Below are 19,785 nucleotides of genomic sequence, written 5' to 3'. Positions count from 1 at the left end.
GTGCCACCAACAAAAAGGCAAGATAAAGGAGGGGGCTTGGGACTCTGTATGTCCCCTCAGAGACCCTGTTGGGATTAAAGAAGCCTCCCCAAAAAGCCCTTGAACAAAGGACAAAGGTGTATAAGATGTTCTCCACCCACCAGATCCCCCCACCTCTCCCCATGGGTCCCCCTGTCCTAAGTTGGCCTGAGACTCCTAATGCTTCTTTCTATCCACCTTTTGCCTTAAGAGGCATTTCATTGGTCAAACGTGAAGATTTCCATTCACCAAATGATCCTATCCCACATTCTACATATTCCATATTCTACATCTACAAGATAGTCTTCTCTGTCTCCCTTCCACAGAGTGATCCAGGCTGCCTCCTCAGGTTGACTTTTGCCCAATTTTAGAGCTTTTCCTGATCCGTTTCCTGATTGGATGGCTGGGAAGGGGGCAGTCCAGGCAGTTCTTTCTCTGCAGGATATTCCAATTAAAAGTGACTGAAAAGAGTTTAATTTCCCCTTTATCTCTGAGACATCCCATCAATTGCAGCATTAGTTTTGGGCTTTTTTCAAGGGCTTCTTACTGTCTCTTTCAGTCCAAGTTTACTCCCTCTGGTCCCATAAATGTTTCCTTCTTCCTATTGAAAAAAAAAAGCATTTTCCCCTTTAACAAGCTGGTTGGATCCATCATAATTGCCCTACGCACAGTTACTCATGCGCTGGTCACCTCACGGATTGACTACTGTAACACTCTCTACATGGGGCTGCCCTTGAGGACCACCCGGAGGCTTCAGCTGGTGCAGAATGCAGCCGCGCGGGTTGTGATGGGAGAATCCCGATACTCCCATGTTACACCCCTCCTACGCGGTTTGCATTGGCTACCGGTTGCCCTCCGGGTGAGATTCAAGGTGCTGGTGATGACCTATAAAGCCCAACATGGCTTAGGACCAGGATATTTGGCGGACCACTTACAGCCAGCAACGATATCCCATCGCCCGGTTCGCGCCCATAGAGAGGGCCTACTCAGGGTGCCGTCGGCTAGACAGTGGCGGCTGGCAGCCCCCAGGGGTAGAGCCTTCTCGGTCGGTGCGCCCACCCTCTGGAATCAACTTCCCTTGGAGCTCCGATTAGTGCCTGACCTTCGCACCTTCCGCCGTGAATTAAAAACTTGGCTTTTTAATTCCCTTGACCTGGACTGATGATGGGGGTTAATTTTAAATTTTTTAGATTTTAATTTTTATTTTATATTGTGGCTTGTGTTTTATTGTTGTGAGCCGCCCTGAGTCCATTGTGAGATAGGGCGGCATATAAGCCGAATAAAATAAAATAAAATAAAATAAAATAAAATAAAATAAAATAAAATAAAATAAAATAAAATAAAATAAAATAAAATAAAATAAAATAAATAAAATAAAATTAAAATAAAATTAAAATAAAATAAATAAAATAATAAAATAAAATAATAATAAAATAAAAATAAAATAAAATAAAATAAAATAAAATAATTGTTTGGCAATCTGTACAATGGATTTTTCTTTCTCCACGGGATTTTTCAAAATCTTTCCCTTTAGCAATTGAGGCGGGGGGACCGATGGCCTTTTTATAATTTGCAGACTTCAACTCCAAAAACTCCTGAGCCAGCTGGCTCACAAATTCTGGAAGTCAATCAATCAATCAATCAATCAGAATAGAACTGGAAGGGGGCCTTGGAGGTCTTCTAGTCTAGCCCCCTGCTCAAACGCTTCTCCTCTTCTCCTCTTGCACATTCTTGTATCCCGGTTGCCGCGGTCTCAGGCCAGCCGCCATGGCCGCCATTCCACCGTCGCCGGTGCAGAGGGCAATCCTCCGGCCCCAGGAACCTGCCCGTTCCTCTCGGCCGTCCGAGGGGTCCCTCTCTATCCCTCTGTTCCTACAGGACAGGGTAGGTCCGAAGACCTACCAGCGGGGGCTTGGCAGATGGGTAGACTTGTGATCAGTCGATCCCAAATGCTGACTGTGAATGGTGGTAGCTTTATGGTAGAAGGCCAGAGAAAGGCAGGATATGCAGTGGTGACAGTATGGGAAGTTGGAGAAGTCAACCCATTACCAGTAAACATTTCTGCCCAATTGGCTGAACTGGTCACTCTATTTAGAGCCTTACAGCTGGCTGTGGGACAAACATTAATAGCAAATATACCTTTGGAGCCTTGCGTGCCCACGGAGCCTTATGGAAGGAAAGAGGATTATTAAATGCAAGAGAATCAACCGTTAAATATAGCCCACAAATTTTAAAATTATTGGAGGCTGCTTAGCAAACAAAACAAGTAGGAGTCTAACATTAACAGCCTACTTCATTCCTATTTCTCCCTACCCACTTCTCCACTCTCTTGGACTCCCAAGGGTAGGACATGGACCACATCAGTTGGAGGCAGGGAGAGGAAGGATGGGTGGTGGAAAGTAGAGGGCAGACCTATTCTACCAAATACACCTCAGAGGATTCATTTATAACAAGTACATGCCAGCACACAATGGGGGGTCAAAGGGACTGGTAGACTAAGTGACATGCTGTGTAGTAGACAAGGGTCTCTATTCCGCAGCCTCCGAAGCTGTAGCAGTTTGTCTGATCTATGCCAGAAATAATCCAAAAGTAGCCAGGCGCCCACCCCTTAGGAGTCCAATTTAAAGGCAACTACCCAGGGACAATTTGGGAAATAGACTTCACTGAATTACCTAGAAAGCAAGCTTTTGAGTATGTTGTGGGACTAGAATGTACCTTCACAGAATGGCCTGAGGCTTTTGCTTGCAGGACTAATAGAGAGCATGAAGTAGTAAACGTCCTACTGGAAGAAATCATTCCTGGGTTTGGGCTGCCAAATAGTGTATCCTTTGATTGTGACCCATATTTCACAGCTAAGGTTTGTGTGAACAGTTAAAGATCACTCGGAAGCTTTACTCAGTCTACCACCTGGCAAGTAGTCCTATGGCAGAAAAAGGTAATGATTTAAAAAAACAACAGCTAGCTCAACTTATGCCAGGAGGCTCACCTGTCCTCATCGCAAACTTTGCCACTCACGTTGTTAGGGCTTCACATTGCACCTCGACAGCTAATGGGCTTGAGCCTCTTTTGAGGCCCTTTTTGGGCGACCACATCCCTCCTTAAAGGCAGAGGAGAGGTCCATCCCACTGGTGGGCGAACTGACCTTGTACCAATATGTAAGACAACTCGCTGGGGTTATGAATTTTCTTTCCTGTTATCTGCAGGAAAATCAATACCCTGGACTAGATCATCCAGTACATCCGTTTCAGCCTGCAGACTGGGTGCTTGTAAAGACATGGGGATTAACAACCTCCTTGGATCAGAAGTGGAAGGGACCGTTTCAAGTGCTTCTGACCACCCATGTGGCACTAAAAGTAGAAGGCCTGGCATCTTGGACAGATCACTTCCAGAGTGACGAAATACCCACCATCTGATTCTTGGACTGCGCAGCCTGTGACTTCCTCAGTAGGAGAACTGGGACTTAAATTATTGTTCTGGAAAGAAAAGCCTCTGGAACCATCGTTGCGTGAGAGGAGAACTACCATCTCCCATAGGTCTTCTCTCAATTAAGAAATTTCCCCAAAAGGTATTTGTAGCTACCCACACTAGAATTAGGAGAGTTAGCCAATTATTACCACTAGCTGATTGGGGTGTGTGTATGTGAAGGCTAAGATATTAAGCCAAGTAGACTTAACTACTGTCAGGATGAGACCATATAATTTGTTATGTAACTGTGTGCCTACCACCCACCTATATTATGCCCACTTTACCTGAAAGGAAGATTAGAAACCAGAGGGACCTTGAATAATCCAGATAGTACCTGAAAAACTATCAACCCCTTTCTTTGTTCAGTGGGCTCTGGACCCTCAATAATGCCAGCTACAGGAGCCTTGGTGGCGAAGTGGACTAAAGTGCTGTAAATAGCAATTAGCTGCTAGCTGCCTGCAATTAGTGCGAATTCAAATCTCACCAGGCTCAAGGTTGACTCAGCCTTCCATCCTTCCGAGGTAGGTAAAATGAGGACCCGGATTGTGGGGGCAATAAGATGACTTTGTATAAAAAAGAAAACCATTTGGGGGGGCCAAAAACCCTACTAAGCAGGTATATACAAAAGTATGAAGGCTATTGCTTAACGCATTGTAAGCCGCCCTGAGTCTCTGGAGAAGGGCGGCATATAAATCGAACCAATAAATAAATAAATAAATAAATAAATAAATAAATAAATAAATAAATAATAAATGAATAATAAATAAATAAATAAATAAATAAATAATAAATAAATAAATAAATAAATAAATAAATAAATAAATAAATAAATAAATGTATCGTATACAGGCAGTGGAGGAAATCCTAGCTAATGAGACTGGGGAGTTTCTTTATTGCTGCAGCAGAAGATCAAGAAGCCATTCGGAGAATGACAGTTCAGTTCAGAATAGGATGGCTCTAGATATATGGCATCCTAAGGACGTTTGTCTCCCTTACTTGGACAACAATGCTGTGTGCAGATTCTGGACAAATCAGAGGAATTCCACAGCCGAACTACACACATCACAAAGATAGCTGCAACTCCTCCCCCCACCCCCCATGGACGAATGGAAAGGCTGTTGACATTGACAGGATGGTTGCCTGATTTCAACTGGTTAAGAACCGAATAATGACCCTGGCAGGCATAGTTATTGTTCTCTTAATCACCTGTTCTGCATTACAATGCCTTCTGCTTTGCCTTTCCACCTGTAAGCAAGCTACAGGGTCTCCCAGTACAGGGATATTGATGTTGGGTGAATCTTGGAAAATTAAATAGTTTTCAGATTCAAAGGGTGGTGGTGGTGATGGGATGCCTGCTAAAATGAAGCCAGGTCATGGCACCCACTTGAAAGTAAGTCAGGAAGCCTCTAATTGTGGAGTCTGTCTGGCATGAACGAAGGCTGCTTATCCACAGGAAATATGCATGTGTAAAGCTTGTAACAATTCTGGGTAGTTAGAAAGCTGATAAAAGTAACTAGAGTTAGGCAAATTACAGACCTCAGCTAAAAGTTAGGAATAGAGATGGTCTGCAGCAAATCAAAGGGGTATTAGATAACTCCTGGGGCATTCATTAGCCAAGGCTTAGGAATAGGGACAGCTAGAGACCAATTAAACAAACTGTAAAATTATTAGTAAAATGTTTATTAGATGATATTTCTTACTATCCCGCCTTGTCCCGCCTTCTTCTTTAGTGAAAATGTATAAAGCTTTCTTCATCCTTTGTTCTGGGCTCTCTTGGCATTTTGGCCAGGAGCCCTTTTCCTTGGGGTACCCCAATAAAAAGCAATCAAAACCTGCATCTCGTGTCTGGCGTCCTTCATTGGCCTCAGCACCAGACTCAGACCCCAATTGGGGACAACAATTAGTTAGGAACAGAATTGTTACCTAAGAGTGTCCATTAGTGTAAAAAAAAGGATGCTACAGCAAGATATAGAGAAATGTTTTCAGTGATTTTACTAGTTAGAATACAGACTTTAAAAAATTAGATAGGATTTTGCTATACAGTACTTCTCTTTAACACACTAGATGATACAATTTTAAACTTCCTAGGTTGAAGGTTTTCCTGCAACATAAATATGGAATATTAAAAAGGGATTTAGATATGAATGTTATGGAAATTTGGTATCTATAGTTTCCAGGCCCTAAATCTGTTTAGTAGCATCATAGTAGCCTCAGTCATATTAGTGATTCCTTCCTTCCTTCCTTCCTTCCTTCCTTCCTTCCTTCCTTCCTTCCTTCCTTCCTTCCTTCCTTCCTTCCTTCCTCCTTCCTTCCTTCCCTCCCTCCCTCCCTCCCTCCCAACACAGAAGGGTTTTCACCTGGTGCCAAAATGAGGCCACTGTGGGTGCCAACTGAGGGTCTCTGGGGAGGACATTCCATAAATGAGGTGCCACCTCTGAAATGGCAAGATAAAGGAAGGGGCTTGGGAGTGTCCATGTCCCCTTGGGGAGCCCATTGTGACTAAGGAAGCCTCCCCCAAAAGCCTTTGAACAAAGGGCCTATAACATGTTCTCCACCCACCAGATTCCCTCCCCCTCTTAGGTTGGCCTGAGACTCCTAATGGCTCTTTCTATCCATCTTTTGCCTTAAGGGAGCTCATTGGTCAACCTTGAAGATTTCCATCCAGCAAATGATCCCATTCCACATTCTATATATTGCATAATCCACAAGGTAGTCTTTGCCCAATTTTGGAACTTTTCCTGATCCATTTCCTGATTGGCTGGCTGGGAAAGGGACAGTCCAGGCAGGTCTTCCTTTGCCAGATATTCATATTAGAAGTTAGGGGAAGGATTATAATTTCTACATTCTCCTTTATCTGTGAGACATCCTATCGATTGCAGCATTGGCTTTGGGGTTTTTTCAAGGGTTTCTCCCAGTTTCTGCCATGCCAACTTTACTCCATTCCATTTCTGTCCCATAAACGTTTCGTTCTTCCCATTTTTTAAAAAAGCATTTTCCCCTTTAACAAATGGCTGGCTGAATAATAATTGATGGTGAATCAGTCCCATGGATGTATCTTTCTCCCCAGGATTTTTCAGTATCTTTCCCTCTAGCAGGATACTTGGATCAGTAATTGACTGGGGGGTCCGTCCCAAAAATATTTGCTTCTCCACAGATTTTAAAAAGCAGCACTTTTTCGTGCGGCTGTTGATAAAAATAGGATCACCAACATGATTGCCAACGTCCGATGACGGATATGAAGGAGAAGGAAGAGGAGGAGGAGGGGGAGGAGGAAGGAAGGAAGGAAGGAAGGAAGGAAGGAAGGAAGGAAGAAGAAGAAGAAGAAGAAGAAGAAGAAGAAGAAGAAGAAGAAGAAGAAGAAGAAGAAGAACAAGAACAAGAAGATTATTTTGAAAACTCCCCCCCCTCTTTGACGAGCTGATTGGGCCAATAATAATTGATCGGGGATCCATCCTGTGAATGTTTGCTTCTCTCCAGTTTGTTGTTTATAAAACACTTTTTTTCCCTTTAAGAAGCCAGCGAGGCTGACCGCAAGAATAACAACAATTCAGTTCGGTTTCCCGTCTGGGCAGAGCCCAAAGGCGGTCACCTGATTTGGAGGAAAAGAAACGAAACTTAACTTTCTCTTTCTTTGTCCCGGCGGAGGAGGCGGCGATGGCGGCCGAAGCGCCCTTGCAGGGTTTCCTGGAAGAACTCACCTGCTCCATTTGCCTGGACTTTTTCCAGGACCCCGTGCTCATCCCGGAGTGCGGCCACAACTTCTGCCGGGGCTGCCTGACCTGCGGTTGGGGGACGTCAGAATCGGAGGCTTCCTGTCCCCAATGCAGACAGACCTTCGCGCCCCGCAGCCTCCTCCCCATCCGGCAGCTGGCTGGTGGAGGAGGCCAGGCGATGCGGGGGTCCTAGGGACGAGGAAGGAGGGAGCCTCTGCCCGAAACACCGGGAGCCCCTCAAGCTCTTCTGTAAGTACCACAAGACCCTCATCTGCGTGGTCTGCGACCAATCCAAAGAGCACAGGGGCCACTCGGTGATCCCTGCAGAGGAGGCTTTCCCGGAATACCAGGTAGGAGTCAGCCAGGAGGAATCGCTGTGGAGGGGCATCCAGATCCTTGGTCTTCCTGGCAATCCTTTAATCAATTTACTTTTTCTGTTGTCCACAAACTGGGTTTAGCCTGGCGCAGATGGGAATTAGAACCAGACTGGAGAGGAGGCTCAAGGGACTTTTAATGATGTACTTCAGCAAAAGGGTCTCAGCAGCTAAAGGAGCCAAGACCCCTGAACGATGTAAACATTCAAAATATAGGGTTAAGATTAAGGTAAGGTGACCAGACGTCCCGCTTTTGGCGGGACAGTCCCGCTTTTGAGCAATTTGTCCCGCGTCCCGCGGCGTTTTAAAAAAGTCCCGATTTTTCATTCTGCCTCCTGAATCCCCGCTGATGGCTAGAGGGAAAAAAAACTCTTTAAACTCTTGCCGCCGGGCTTCAAAGGGCCGACCTACAGCTGATCAGTGTTAAAAAAAAAAAATGAATAGACCCATGTCTGCAAAAATAGAAAAACAGCCCCTGTTAACAGCTTCCGCTAGGTTAATTAGCTGCAAAAAGCTGCAAAAAGTTCCTGGAGCAGATTCCCCCCCCCCCTAGCTATACTGAAAACAAAGGCGAAAGCGAAACTAAACCTGCAACCTGACAAAATGAGGCAGAGACAGATTTCTTTCTTTTTTTTTTTCCTCACCAAAAAAGGTAGGTACAAAACTGCAAACAATGGGAAATTTTGGATTTTAAAACACAAAAGAAAAAAAGCTCTATTTAACTAGGGAATTGTAATAATTGAGATACTATTAATAATTGTATATTGTGTTGAAAGCAGAAATGGTTAAATTGTGGTTTGGAGGAATATATGGGGGAAATTATTTGGTTTATTATTATTGGTAAATATAATTAATTGATTTGTAAGAAATTGGATTGCATGGAAATAATTGGAATATTCATGTTCATATTGATTAATATACAAAAAAATATAGTTATATAACTAATTGATTTATATTAAAATGTTGAATTTGTATTAAACAACTGTATTACATAATTACATAATTAACCAATGTGAGGATGGATATAAAAATAGATGACAATGGGAAGGGGTATAATATAGAATAGAAGGGAAAAATTGAATTTGATTAAGATTAGAGATGAGGATGAAGGGTAATATTGTTTTTTTTAAAAAATAGATGAGGAATAAATATGGCAAAAAGGAAATATAGAAATTGTAAATTTAATTGAAATGACTAAACGCTGTTTAAATTTGTGAACCAGCCAAATATTCTGTTCAAAGAAAATACATTGCATGTTTGTATGTGTGTTTCTAAATTCTAATTATTGCTATTTATTCATATTTGTTCTCTTTTATTCTTTAAAGTTTAACAATTCATTCTTAATCTTAATATCTTTATATTTGCTTGGGGTTGGCTTTCTTCCCTTTCATCTTTTTTATTGTACAGCAATCTTTCTCCTCAAACCTACCACCACTCTCTTTTCTTTCCTTCTTACTTTCTCTTCCCCCCACCCTCTTTTTCTCCTCCCTACTTCCTCTTCCTTTCTCCTTCTCCTCCTCTCTTCCTCCCTCTCTTACCCTCACTCCTACTCTAATTTCCATTCCTTCATCCCTCTCTATTGCTGTATCCTTTAATGCATATGGACTACTCAGAGGGCTGAAAAAGTTATTTTTGACTGGTCCTCACACTTTTGACCAGTCCTCGAACTTATGACTGTCCTCACATTTTACATTTTTGCCCTATCTTGTCATCATGGTGAAGAGAAGCAGTTGTGAAATGAGTGACATGGTTGTTAAGAATGCTGCATGGGCATAAATATGAGGATGGTCATAAGTGTGAGGACCAGTCAAAAGTGCGAGGACCTGTCAGAAATGACTTTTTTCAGCCCTCTGGTTAGTCCTTTTGTGCATATGGACTACTCAGAGGGCTGAAAAAGTTATTTTTGACTGGCCCTCACACTTTTGACCAGTCCTCGAACTTACGACTGTCCTCACATTTTACATTTTTGCCCTATTTTATCATCATGGTGAAGAGAAGCAGTTGTGAAATGAGTGACATGGTTGTTAAGAATGCTGCATGGGCATAAATATGAGGATGGTCATAAGTGTGAGGACCAGTCAAAAGTGCGAGGACCTGTCAGAAATGACTTTTTTCAGCCCTCTGGTTAGTCCTTTTGTGCATATGGACTACTCAGAGGGCTGAAAAAGTTATTTTTGACTGGTCCTCACACTTTTGACCAGTCCTCGAACTTACGACTGTCCTCACATTTTACGTTTTTGCCCTATCTTGTCACCATGGTGAAGAGAAGCAGTTGTGAAATGAGTGACATGGTTGTTAAGAATACTGCACGGGCATAAATGTGAGGATGGTCATAAGTGTGAGGACCAGTCAAAAGTGCGAGGACCTGTCAGAAATGACTTTTTTCAGCCCTCTGGTTAGTCCTTTTGTGCATATGGACTACTCAGAGGGCTGAAAAAGTTATTTTTGACTGGTCCTCACACTTTTGACCAGTCCTCGAACTTACGACTGTCCTCACATTTTACGTTTTTGCCCTATCTTGTCACCATGGTGAAGAGAAGCAGTTGTGAAATGAGTGACATGGTTGTTAAGAATACTGCACGGGCATAAATGTGAGGATGGTCATAAGTGTGAGGACCAGTCAAAAGTGCGAGGACCTGTCAGAAATGACTTTTTTCAGCCCTCTGGTTAGTCCTTTTGTGCATATGGACTACTCAGAGGGCTGAAAAAGTTATTTTTGACTGGCCCTCACACTTTTGACCAGTCCTCGAACTTACGACTGTCCTCACATTTTACATTTTTGCCCTATTTTATCATCATGGTGAAGAGAAGCAGTTGTGAAATGAGTGACATGGTTGTTAAGAATGCTGCATGGGCATAAATATGAGGATGGTCATAAGTGTGAGGACCAGTCAAAAGTGCGAGGACCTGTCAGAAATGACTTTTTTCAGCCCTCTGGTTAGTCCTTTTGTGCATATGGACTACTCAGAGGGCTGAAAAAGTTATTTTTGACTGGTCCTCACACTTTTGACCAGTCCTCGAACTTACGACTGTCCTCACATTTTACGTTTTTGCCCTATCTTGTCACCATGGTGAAGAGAAGCAGTTGTGAAATGAGTGACATGGTTGTTAAGAATACTGCACGGGCATAAATGTGAGGATGGTCATAAGTGTGAGGACCAGTCAAAAGTGTGAGGACCTGTCAGAAATGACTTTTCAGCCCTCTGAGTAGTCCCTATACACATAGCCATGGCCACCCGGTCACATGACCAGCTAGCCACGCCCACCCAGTCACATGGCCTCCAAGCCACGCCCACACAACAAGTCACGCCCACAATGGTGTCCTTCTTACCAATGTTAAAATCTGTTCACCTTACCCTATACGCATAGCCATGGCCACCCGGTCACATGACCAGCTAGCCACGGCCACCCAGTCACATGGCCTCCAAGCCACGCCCACACAACAAGTCACGCCCACAATGGTGTCCTTCTTACCAATGTTAAAATCTGTTCACCTTACCCTATACGCATAGCCATGGCCACCCGGTCACATGACCAGCTAGCCACGGCCACCCAGTCACATGACCAGCTAGCCATGCCCACAAAATAAGCCACGCCCACAATGTCCCTCTTTACCAATGTTAAAATCTGGTCATCTTAGATTAAGGTTCCTTGACAGGAGTTTCTTTTGAGTTCTTGTCCTGGCCTACTTTACTCACATTCCTCATACATTGCGTATTTGTACTAATTAGCTTTCTTATCAAAAGAGCTGTTTGTTTTATTATTATAATAAGCAAGAAGTTTCCAAAGTTGATGTCTATGTGTCCCCCCATTGGTTACTGGTCTTATTACAATCCTCTGCAACTTTCTGCCTCGGCCATTCCTTTAACAAACTTCCCTAATTCCAACCTGAGACCTTCACCTCCTGCTTTATCCTCTGTGGCTGCAATTTTTTTGAAGACAGATTTACCATAGTCTTTGATTTACAACCATTCATTTAATGACCTTCTCATAAGCAAAGTCAATTGGGAAGCCAGAATCGCTTCACAACTGTGTTACTAAAAGTGAACAACTGCAATGATTCACTTAACAACTGCAGCAAGACCTTGGAAATTTAAAAACAGAACAGGATTTTAAAAAAAAGAAGGAATAAAAATTGACTGGTGGCCATATTTGCAAATTAGGACAAAATATAAAAAAGACAGGGAACAATATGGTATACACAGAGAACAATTGGAATTGGATAAGATATTATTAGGACCAGGAGAAAAAATGATCACAAAAATGTATAATTTTCTGTTAAAATTTAAAATGGAAGAAGAAACCGTGAAGGAAACAATGATGAGCTGGGCAAGAAATTTTGGCTATAACATTCATTTGGATCAATGGGATAAATTATGGGAGAGAAACTATAAACTAACAATGTCAGCTGCTTAAAAGGAGAATCTCTATAAGATGTTTTACCGATGGCACCTGCCACAAGCAAGATTGGCAAGGATGTTCTCAAAACAGGTCCCCAGATTGTTGGAGGTACGGCCATAGCCGAGGGACCTTCTACCATATGTGGTGGACCTGCCCTAAGATTAGGAAATTTTGGTGGAAGATAAAAAAGTGGCGGGAAGAGATAACTGGGTGGAGGATAGAAAAAAACCCAGAACTATTCCTCCTCGGTATTTAAAAAAAGAAAATGGAAAAAAAAATTACAATATATCACATTACACATACTAACTGCGTGTAGACTTGCCATAGCACAAAATTGGAAACAACCAGATATCCCCCCAGACCAAGTTATAATTTAAAAAAATTATGACTGTGCAGAAATGGACAGATTATCTATGGAAAGTAAGAAAAGGGTAGACACCAAATACTATTTAATTTGGAATAGATGGTATTCCTGGCTGGAGAGTAAATCTAAAATATAAGCGATATTTTGTTACGAAACCGAATTGTGAATAGAAGATATTGTAACTTAGATAAGGATGTAAGTTAAGACAGATAGAAGTAGAATTTGTGTATGGCAGTTAATTAGGATAGAGATGCTGATATAGAAAAGCTGTCACTAGTGCTTAGGTTTTGATGTGTTTGTTTTTGTTGTATGTTATAGTTTTTTATTTTTTGTTCTTTTCTATTTTTTGTACTGTATATTTTAATGTTTGAAAATTTAATAAATATTATTTTTTTTAAAAAAACAACTGCAGCAAGAACATCACTTAACTGTCTTGCTTAGCAATGGAAATTGCCTGTAGGGCAAAATAGGCTCCCTTTGCCAGCTCCCTTTCCACATTTGCTCTAGAACGAAATTGTCATTCCTCCAAAGTCTTGAGTGCAGACCCCGAAAAACACTCCTGCTGGATCAGGCCAAACGTTCATTTCTCAGTGATGCTTCTGGATGACTGCAACCAGGAGACTCAGGCAGCTCACTTTAATGCCATTACAGGTAGTCCTTGACTTAAAACCATTCGTTTAGTGACTGTTCAAAGTTACGACGACAATAAAAAAAGTGACATAATGTTTTTCACCCTTATGATCATTGCAGCATTCTGTGGTCACTTGATCAAAATTTGGACGCTTGCCAACTGCCATGTATTTATGATGATTGCATATATCTTCTAACTGGGTCTTCCCTCCGATGTAATTCTTTACGGAAAAGAAACTCAAAACTTGTATTTTTCAGATCAAGGTGGAGGATTGCCTGAAGGCTCAGAAGGAAGAGAAAGAAAAAATAGCTACATACAAAGGAGACACAGAGCAAACAGTGCAGGAGATGCTTGTAAGTTTTGATCCAAGGGTGAAGAGCTTCTGAGCTACTAGGAAGGAAAACACCGTCTGCCATCTTCGATAATAGGCAGCCTGTCTTTTAGTACAAATTCTGACTGAAATTAATTCAAAGTTAAAGACTGTGTAGGGCACAGAACTTGGTCTTAACCTGGGGACTAAGGTGTCACCATTGGCTGAATGAGTCACGGTTGGGTTATATATATATAAGAGTTACATTGTCCTTGCAATATAGCTTCTGTGTTTCTGAGTTCTGGTTATTCTGGTCCTGGCTTCTACTGCATGGGTATTGTATACATGCATCATGCTCTATATTATTGTATATAAAGAAGTTTCTTCTATAAATGAATCCTGCTGAATTATTTACTTGTGTACTTAGTTGCCTCTACTAGATCTCTTGTTTAACTTGATTAAGGTAGATGAGTGCAGTTCTGGATCAGGATCCACTGAATCGCACATGGTGCCTATATTTGAATAGCTAGCCAGAGAAATGACTGAAGCCTGGGAAACAGGGCCCTTGTCAGTCAACAGGAGTGCTGATTTCCCACCATCTTACCAGGTACTTAGGATCTGAGGACAGGCAACACAAGAAAACGACAATCAATGACTTCATAGCTGTCCATCAACACCCCACTTAACAACTAAAAGCCATACACAACCAGGCACCACATAAATACAAGGCATGGAACAGCCCAATGCACACATTCTGGAGAGAGTGTTCCAATATTTGAGGGTCTGTCACAGAGAGAAGGGGGTCAATCTGTTTTGCAAAGCACCTGAAGGCCAGGCAAGGAATAATGGATGGAAACTGATCAAGGAGAGATTCAACTTAGAAATAAGGAGAACTTTTCTGACTGAGGACAATCAACCAATGAAACAGCTTCCCTCCAGAAGTAGTGGGAGCTTCATCACTGGAAGTTTTCAAGAAGAGGCCGGACTGCCATCTGTCAGAAACAATGTGGGGTCTCCTGCTTGGGTGGTTGGGGGGGATGCTGGACTAGATGACCTACAAGGTCCCTTCCAACTCTGTTATTCTGTTATTTTGTCTTGCCAGGTACCAGGCTAAGGAAATATATGAGAATCCGGTGGATTTACTTCTAGAGCCAAAGTGGACAATCTGGGATTACAGGGATATGACTGAGCTTCTGAAAGGTGCCATGAAAAAACTGAGAGGTAAAAAACAGCCACCAAGGTTTTACACTGGATGACATTTTGAGCATCCAAGAGAGATTCTGGGTCAATGTCACATGGATCAAAGAGGGATAGATTTCAAGATCAGTGTCTCAGTTAGGATTGTAAATGGAGACTACCTGTAGTCTTCGTAGCCCAAATCAGTGGTGGGTTCCTACCGGTTCACTCTGGATCTTGCGAACTGGTAGTAGCGGTGGCGGGAGGCTCCGCCCACCCACCTGGACATCATCACAGACACTCTGCGCACGCACACACATTGTGAACCGGTAGCGAAGGTAAGTGGAACCCACCCCTGGCCCAAACCCATATGCCCTGATCACTGGGGAAGCAGAATAAGTTTCCACAAAGTATAATGGAATACATACAGGTAGTTCTTGACTTACGACCTCCATTGAGCTGAAAATTTCTGTGGCTAAGCAAGGCAGTTGTTAAGTGAGAAGTGCCCCATTTTACGAACTTTTTTGCCACAGTTATTCAGAAAATCATGGGGAGGCTGCAACCGTCATAAGTGTGAGAACCGATCATAAAGCTCCTTTGTCAGTGCTGCTATAACGTCACTAAAAAAATAGTTGTAAATTGAGGATTACCTGTGTATGGAATTTATTCATTTATTTTTATTATTTATTAGTCCAATTTATATGCCGCCCGTCTCCATAGACTCAGGGCGGCTTACAATGCATTATAGCAATAGCCTGCATTCTTTTTTGTATATACCTGCTTATTAGGGCTTTGGCCCCCCCCTCCCCGCGGTGTTGTTCTATACAAAGTTGGCTTATTGGCCCCACAATCCGGGTCCTCAATTTACCTCCCTCAAAAGGATGGAAGGCTGAGTCAACCTTGAGCCTGGTGAGATTTGAACTTGCACTAATTGTAGGCAGCTGGCAGCTAAGTGCTAGCACTTAATAGCACTTTAATCCGCTGCACCACTGAGGTGCATATATAGTAGAATATATTTATACCTGATGGAATATATATAGCCACCAATGACATTCTGGCTTGTAGCTTTCCCTATTCCTTATTTCCTGATCTGAGGCCAAGGAAAGCAAGCCAGGGAATCTGAGGGAGGCCCTTCTGTTGCTCCAATTCCAGGGATGAGATGCTGAATTCCTCCCTTTTCTTCCCCAGATACTCTGGAAAGTGGACTTCAACTACAGGAAGGTAAACATGAGTTATAGGAATTGGAATTCCTTGCTATTTTAAGCTCTGATGCAGTGAAGAGAAACACAATAGATCAAAAAGAAAAATATAGGATTAATTACTATATAAGACTATGATGATCCAGTAAACTTTAATGATTATATGATTTATGAACTATTACTTGCCATTTATATGTACAATATTAGCTAATGCAGTGGAGGAAAATTCCTTGTGTGTCTGATCACATTTGGCCAAATAAAGCTGTTCTGTTCCGTTCTGTTCTGTTCTGTTCTGTTCTACTCCTCTACTACTCCTCTGCTCTGTTCCGTTCCATTCTATACATACCATATTTTTTGGAGTGTAAGACGAACCTTTTCCGCCCTAAAAGAGGCTGAAAATTTGGGTGCAACTTATACTCCGTATGTAGCTTTTTGGAAGCTTTTTTTCAGCCCCACCGAGGCACTAATGAAGCACTAGCAAGCAATCTTCCCAGCTTTGCCTGCTCCCTCAACTCCCTGAGTGAAGCAGTCTCCCTGCTTTGCTCTGACTCTCAGCTGTTCTTTAGAAGCTTTTTCCTGCCCTAACCAGGTACCAGCCGAGTGAAGCTTTGCCTGCTTTTCTCATTGCTGCTTTCTCTCAGCTGTGCCTTAGAAGCTGTTTTTTATCCCCAAGCAGCGGATAAAAAACCAGCAAACTAATGTGCTGAAGCTGACCAGACTAAGGAGGATAGCCAGATGAATACCTGGTAGGCAGATTTTTTTTCCTATTTTCCTCCCCAAAAACTAAGCTGTGTCTTATACTCCGGTGCGTCTTACACTCTGAAAAATATGGTAATCTAAAAAACTGAAGCCAATCTTGGTGTAGAATGAAATACCTGGACAAATGGGAAAATATGACCTGGGAGTGAAAGGAATCTTGAATTCCTACCAAGCTAATAACATCCTCTTGATTTTACTGCCTGACTATAAGTGGGTGAGAGACCAGATCTTTGGGAGCAGAAATTAGGTCCTTTGGGTCAAAGCAAATAGCAAAGTTGGAGCATCAGGTTGCCTCCTCTGTGGGCCATCAGACTGGTGAAAGCAGAGGTTTCCTGTATAAGATCCTCCCCTTTTGTACATCCCTGTGATACCCTGATGCTCATAGAGAAAAAGACGGAGCCTCCTCACATCCCATCATGTGTCCTAAGTTACCTCTGGGGGATCCTTCTGACTTTTCCCAGTTCAGAATTGAAACATGGCAGCCTCTTGCTCTGCCTGATCTTCTGGAAGAGGTGGAGCGCTATGAAGTGTTTCAAGGACTTGGCCATTGTGAGACTTGTGGACTTCAGTTCCCAGAATTCCCCATCCAGGATGGCAAAGCTGGATGGTAATCAGCAGAGTGGCGGCCACATGGGAGACTAGAGACTAGGGGAATTGACCAGTGGAGCCAAGAGACGAAGAGCTGAGGGGAGGAGCCAAAAGCTGCACTGGTAGTCAACGTATCCTGAAGGTGTGCAGCTTAGTAGCAGATGGAGGGGAGGCAGATGGACTGGAAGATGGCGAAGGGAACCTAAGTGAATGGAAGGAGAAGGCCAGAGGAGTGCTGAAGAGGCCGGCAGTTAACAGAGGATGGGACTAAGACAGTGGGAGAGCCCGAGTGCTTGGAGAAAAGGGAGCAGAGGGACCTGGACAATAGCAGCCCCATCAGCCATTGGAATTCTGTTAGTTGAAGTCTACAAGTCTTACAGTTGCCAAAGTTGGAGGACTCTTGACCAGGCAATGCTTAGGTGTTGTTTAAAAAAACAATGAGTCTTCCAGTCCTGGGGGGGGTGTTTGGAAGCTGAACTCCATTCACACAAGAGGGTTAAACTCTTGGGGGTGAAGACACAAACTAGGCCTGCAGCTGAAGCTCTTGTTTTTTTTTTCCTTCCTTCCTTTCCCCCTTACAGAGAATATAATTCTGGATCCAGACACAGCCAATCCTGACCGCCTTGAAGTCTCGGAAGATCGAAAAAGTGTCAAAAGTGTTAAGCCAGTTAACCAAAAATATCTTTTCTCAGACCCCATGAGATTTGTACGTCATCCTTGTGTCCTTGGCTGTCAGAAGTTCTCCACAGGGAGACATTTCTGGGAAGTAATTGTAGGAGGTAAAGGAAGATGGGGTGTAGGGGTTGCCAGCAAACCACTGAATGTAACAAATGTTGATAAGCAGACCAGGTGCTGGATGTTTGGGAGCAAGCCAGTGAACTTAACAGATCTTGATGATCAGATCAGGCTCTGGGAGTTTGTGAAATGGAGAGGGAAATACCAGGCCATATCTCTGTCAAAATGCTCTAAACTGGTCCTGACTGAGGAGCCCAGGAGGATCCGCATCTCTCTCAACTGCGAAGGGGGACAAGTGAGCTTTTTTGATGCCAGCACAGCAACTCTGCTCTATACATTCTCAGACGCTTCCTTGGTTGGAGAGACCCTTCTGCCCCTTTTCTGTTTGAGTGAGGGCACCTGCATGAGATTCCCCTAAAAGAAGTGACCTCCATAAACAAATCTCCCTATTTACCAAGCAGGGATCTCCGAAAGCCTTTAAAGCAGAGATTCCTTAGCTTTTTGCTACTTCAGCTTCCTTTATTGTTCTATGCCACTCTGGTCAGTCAATCAGTCATTATAAAGGAATAACCTGATCAGCATTTCTATTTGTCTGGATAAAAAAAAAAGAGGTGTCCTAGGAGCTTTATCGGCTTTAGCATCATGTGTTCAGGTGTATCAGTATTAAAGATACCTTACAGCTAAGCCTGTCAATCATGATTTTATATGTCTGTCACAGCTCTTCATCGCATTAATGGATCATGCTTGTTTGTTTCATGTTAGTTGCAATCCATGATTGTGTAGGTGTCCATAACTCCATATATTCTATAATCATCCCCTTCTTTTTTTCTTTCCTTCCCCCTTTTATTTTCCTCCGGTTTCCTTTTAACACATAATTGTCATAATCCAAGGAACCCTAGCAGGGCTTCAGCAAGTATTACACTCGATATAAGCTTTATAGCCTCACAGGTATAGGAGGAGGAAGATGTGTTGGATATGTTTGCCACCTCGAGTTATTTGTAAAAATAATAAAAGTGAGATAAAAATAAATAAGGCATTGAAACTTAACTGATATGGTGACTTTGAATGCTGACAGAAGATCTCTGGAACCCCTCAAAGCATCTAAAGAACTGAAGATTGACAAGCTGCTGTTGGCAAAGGAGCAAATGAGTAATCCTAATGAACATACCTAATACAGGTAGTCCTGGACTTACAATTGAGCCCCAAATTTCTGCTCCCAAGTGAGTCAGCTGTTAAGTGAGCTTTGCCCCATTTTAACTCTCACGGGGGAAGAAGGGAATGAAAAGGAGGAGGTTTTGGCAGGAAAAAGGAGGGGAGCAGTGGATAGAGAGAGGGGGCGAGAGGGATAGGTGGGTCTCTTTGGGGGCAAACATGAGGGAGAAGGGAGAGAAGGGAAGTGGGGCCTCCTGGCTCACCTGGCCTCCACCCCACCAAGTGAGGGGGGGAAGCGACACATGAGGATGGGTTGAGGAAAGGGAGAGAAAGGAGTGGGGGGGAAAAGGAGGGAAAAGTGTGTGAGGAAAGGTTGAGAAAGGAGGAGGAGGAAGGAGATGGAGAGAAAGGGAGGCAGGCAGGGGAATCACAGGAGGAGCAGAGGCAATGGCAGGAGAGACCAGCAAGCAGGAGGGGGCGGGGGAGAGACGAAAGAGAGTAAGAACTGGCTGAATAGCCATCTGACTCCCACCCAACCATGTGAGGGAGCTGAGTGGAGTGGCAGCCACAAGGAATGGACTGTACCAGGGGAAGGTGCCTGGATGGTTGGAAAAGAGGGCAGTGGGAACCCGGACCTTTCAGGTGCTTCAATCAATCAATCAATCAATCAATCAATCAATCAATCAGAATAGAGTTGGTAGGGGCCTTGGAGGTCTTCTAGTCTAGCCCCCTGCTAAAACAGGAGACCCTGAATATACCATTTGAAACCCACAAGTCATAAAGGGGCCATGGTTCCCCACCTCTCCTTTCCCAGAAAGTTTGGATCAATAATTGATCGGGGGGGGGGGGAATCCCATGAGTGTTGGCTTCTCCCCAGTTTTTTTTCTTCTTCTCTTTAAC

General features: G+C 43.2%; 1 protein-coding gene across 1 annotated transcript; it reads left to right on the top strand.

Annotated features, from left to right (window-relative positions):
- The first annotated feature begins 7,090 nt into the window (after window positions 1-7,090).
- On the top strand, window positions 7,091-18,780 carry LOC139310087 (E3 ubiquitin-protein ligase TRIM39-like). Its single transcript, XM_070934242.1, has 6 exons — window positions 7,091-7,371; window positions 7,460-7,546; window positions 13,224-13,319; window positions 14,386-14,497; window positions 15,641-15,673; window positions 17,580-18,780. The coding sequence occupies exons 1-6, from the start codon at window positions 7,138-7,140 to the stop codon at window positions 18,149-18,151; spliced, it is 1,134 nt and encodes a 377-aa protein (XP_070790343.1). The 5' UTR covers window positions 7,091-7,137; the 3' UTR covers window positions 18,152-18,780.
- The last annotated feature ends 1,005 nt before the right edge of the window (window positions 18,781-19,785 follow it).

Source organism: Pituophis catenifer, unplaced genomic scaffold, assembly GCF_029215685.1.
Source record: "Pituophis catenifer annectens isolate HBS135680 unplaced genomic scaffold, rPitCat1.0.hap2 SCAF_2, whole genome shotgun sequence".
Taxonomy (NCBI): domain Eukaryota; kingdom Metazoa; phylum Chordata; class Lepidosauria; order Squamata; family Colubridae; genus Pituophis; species Pituophis catenifer.
The sequence above is the reverse complement of the archived record's forward strand: the minus strand, read 5'-3'. Positions and strand labels throughout refer to the sequence as shown.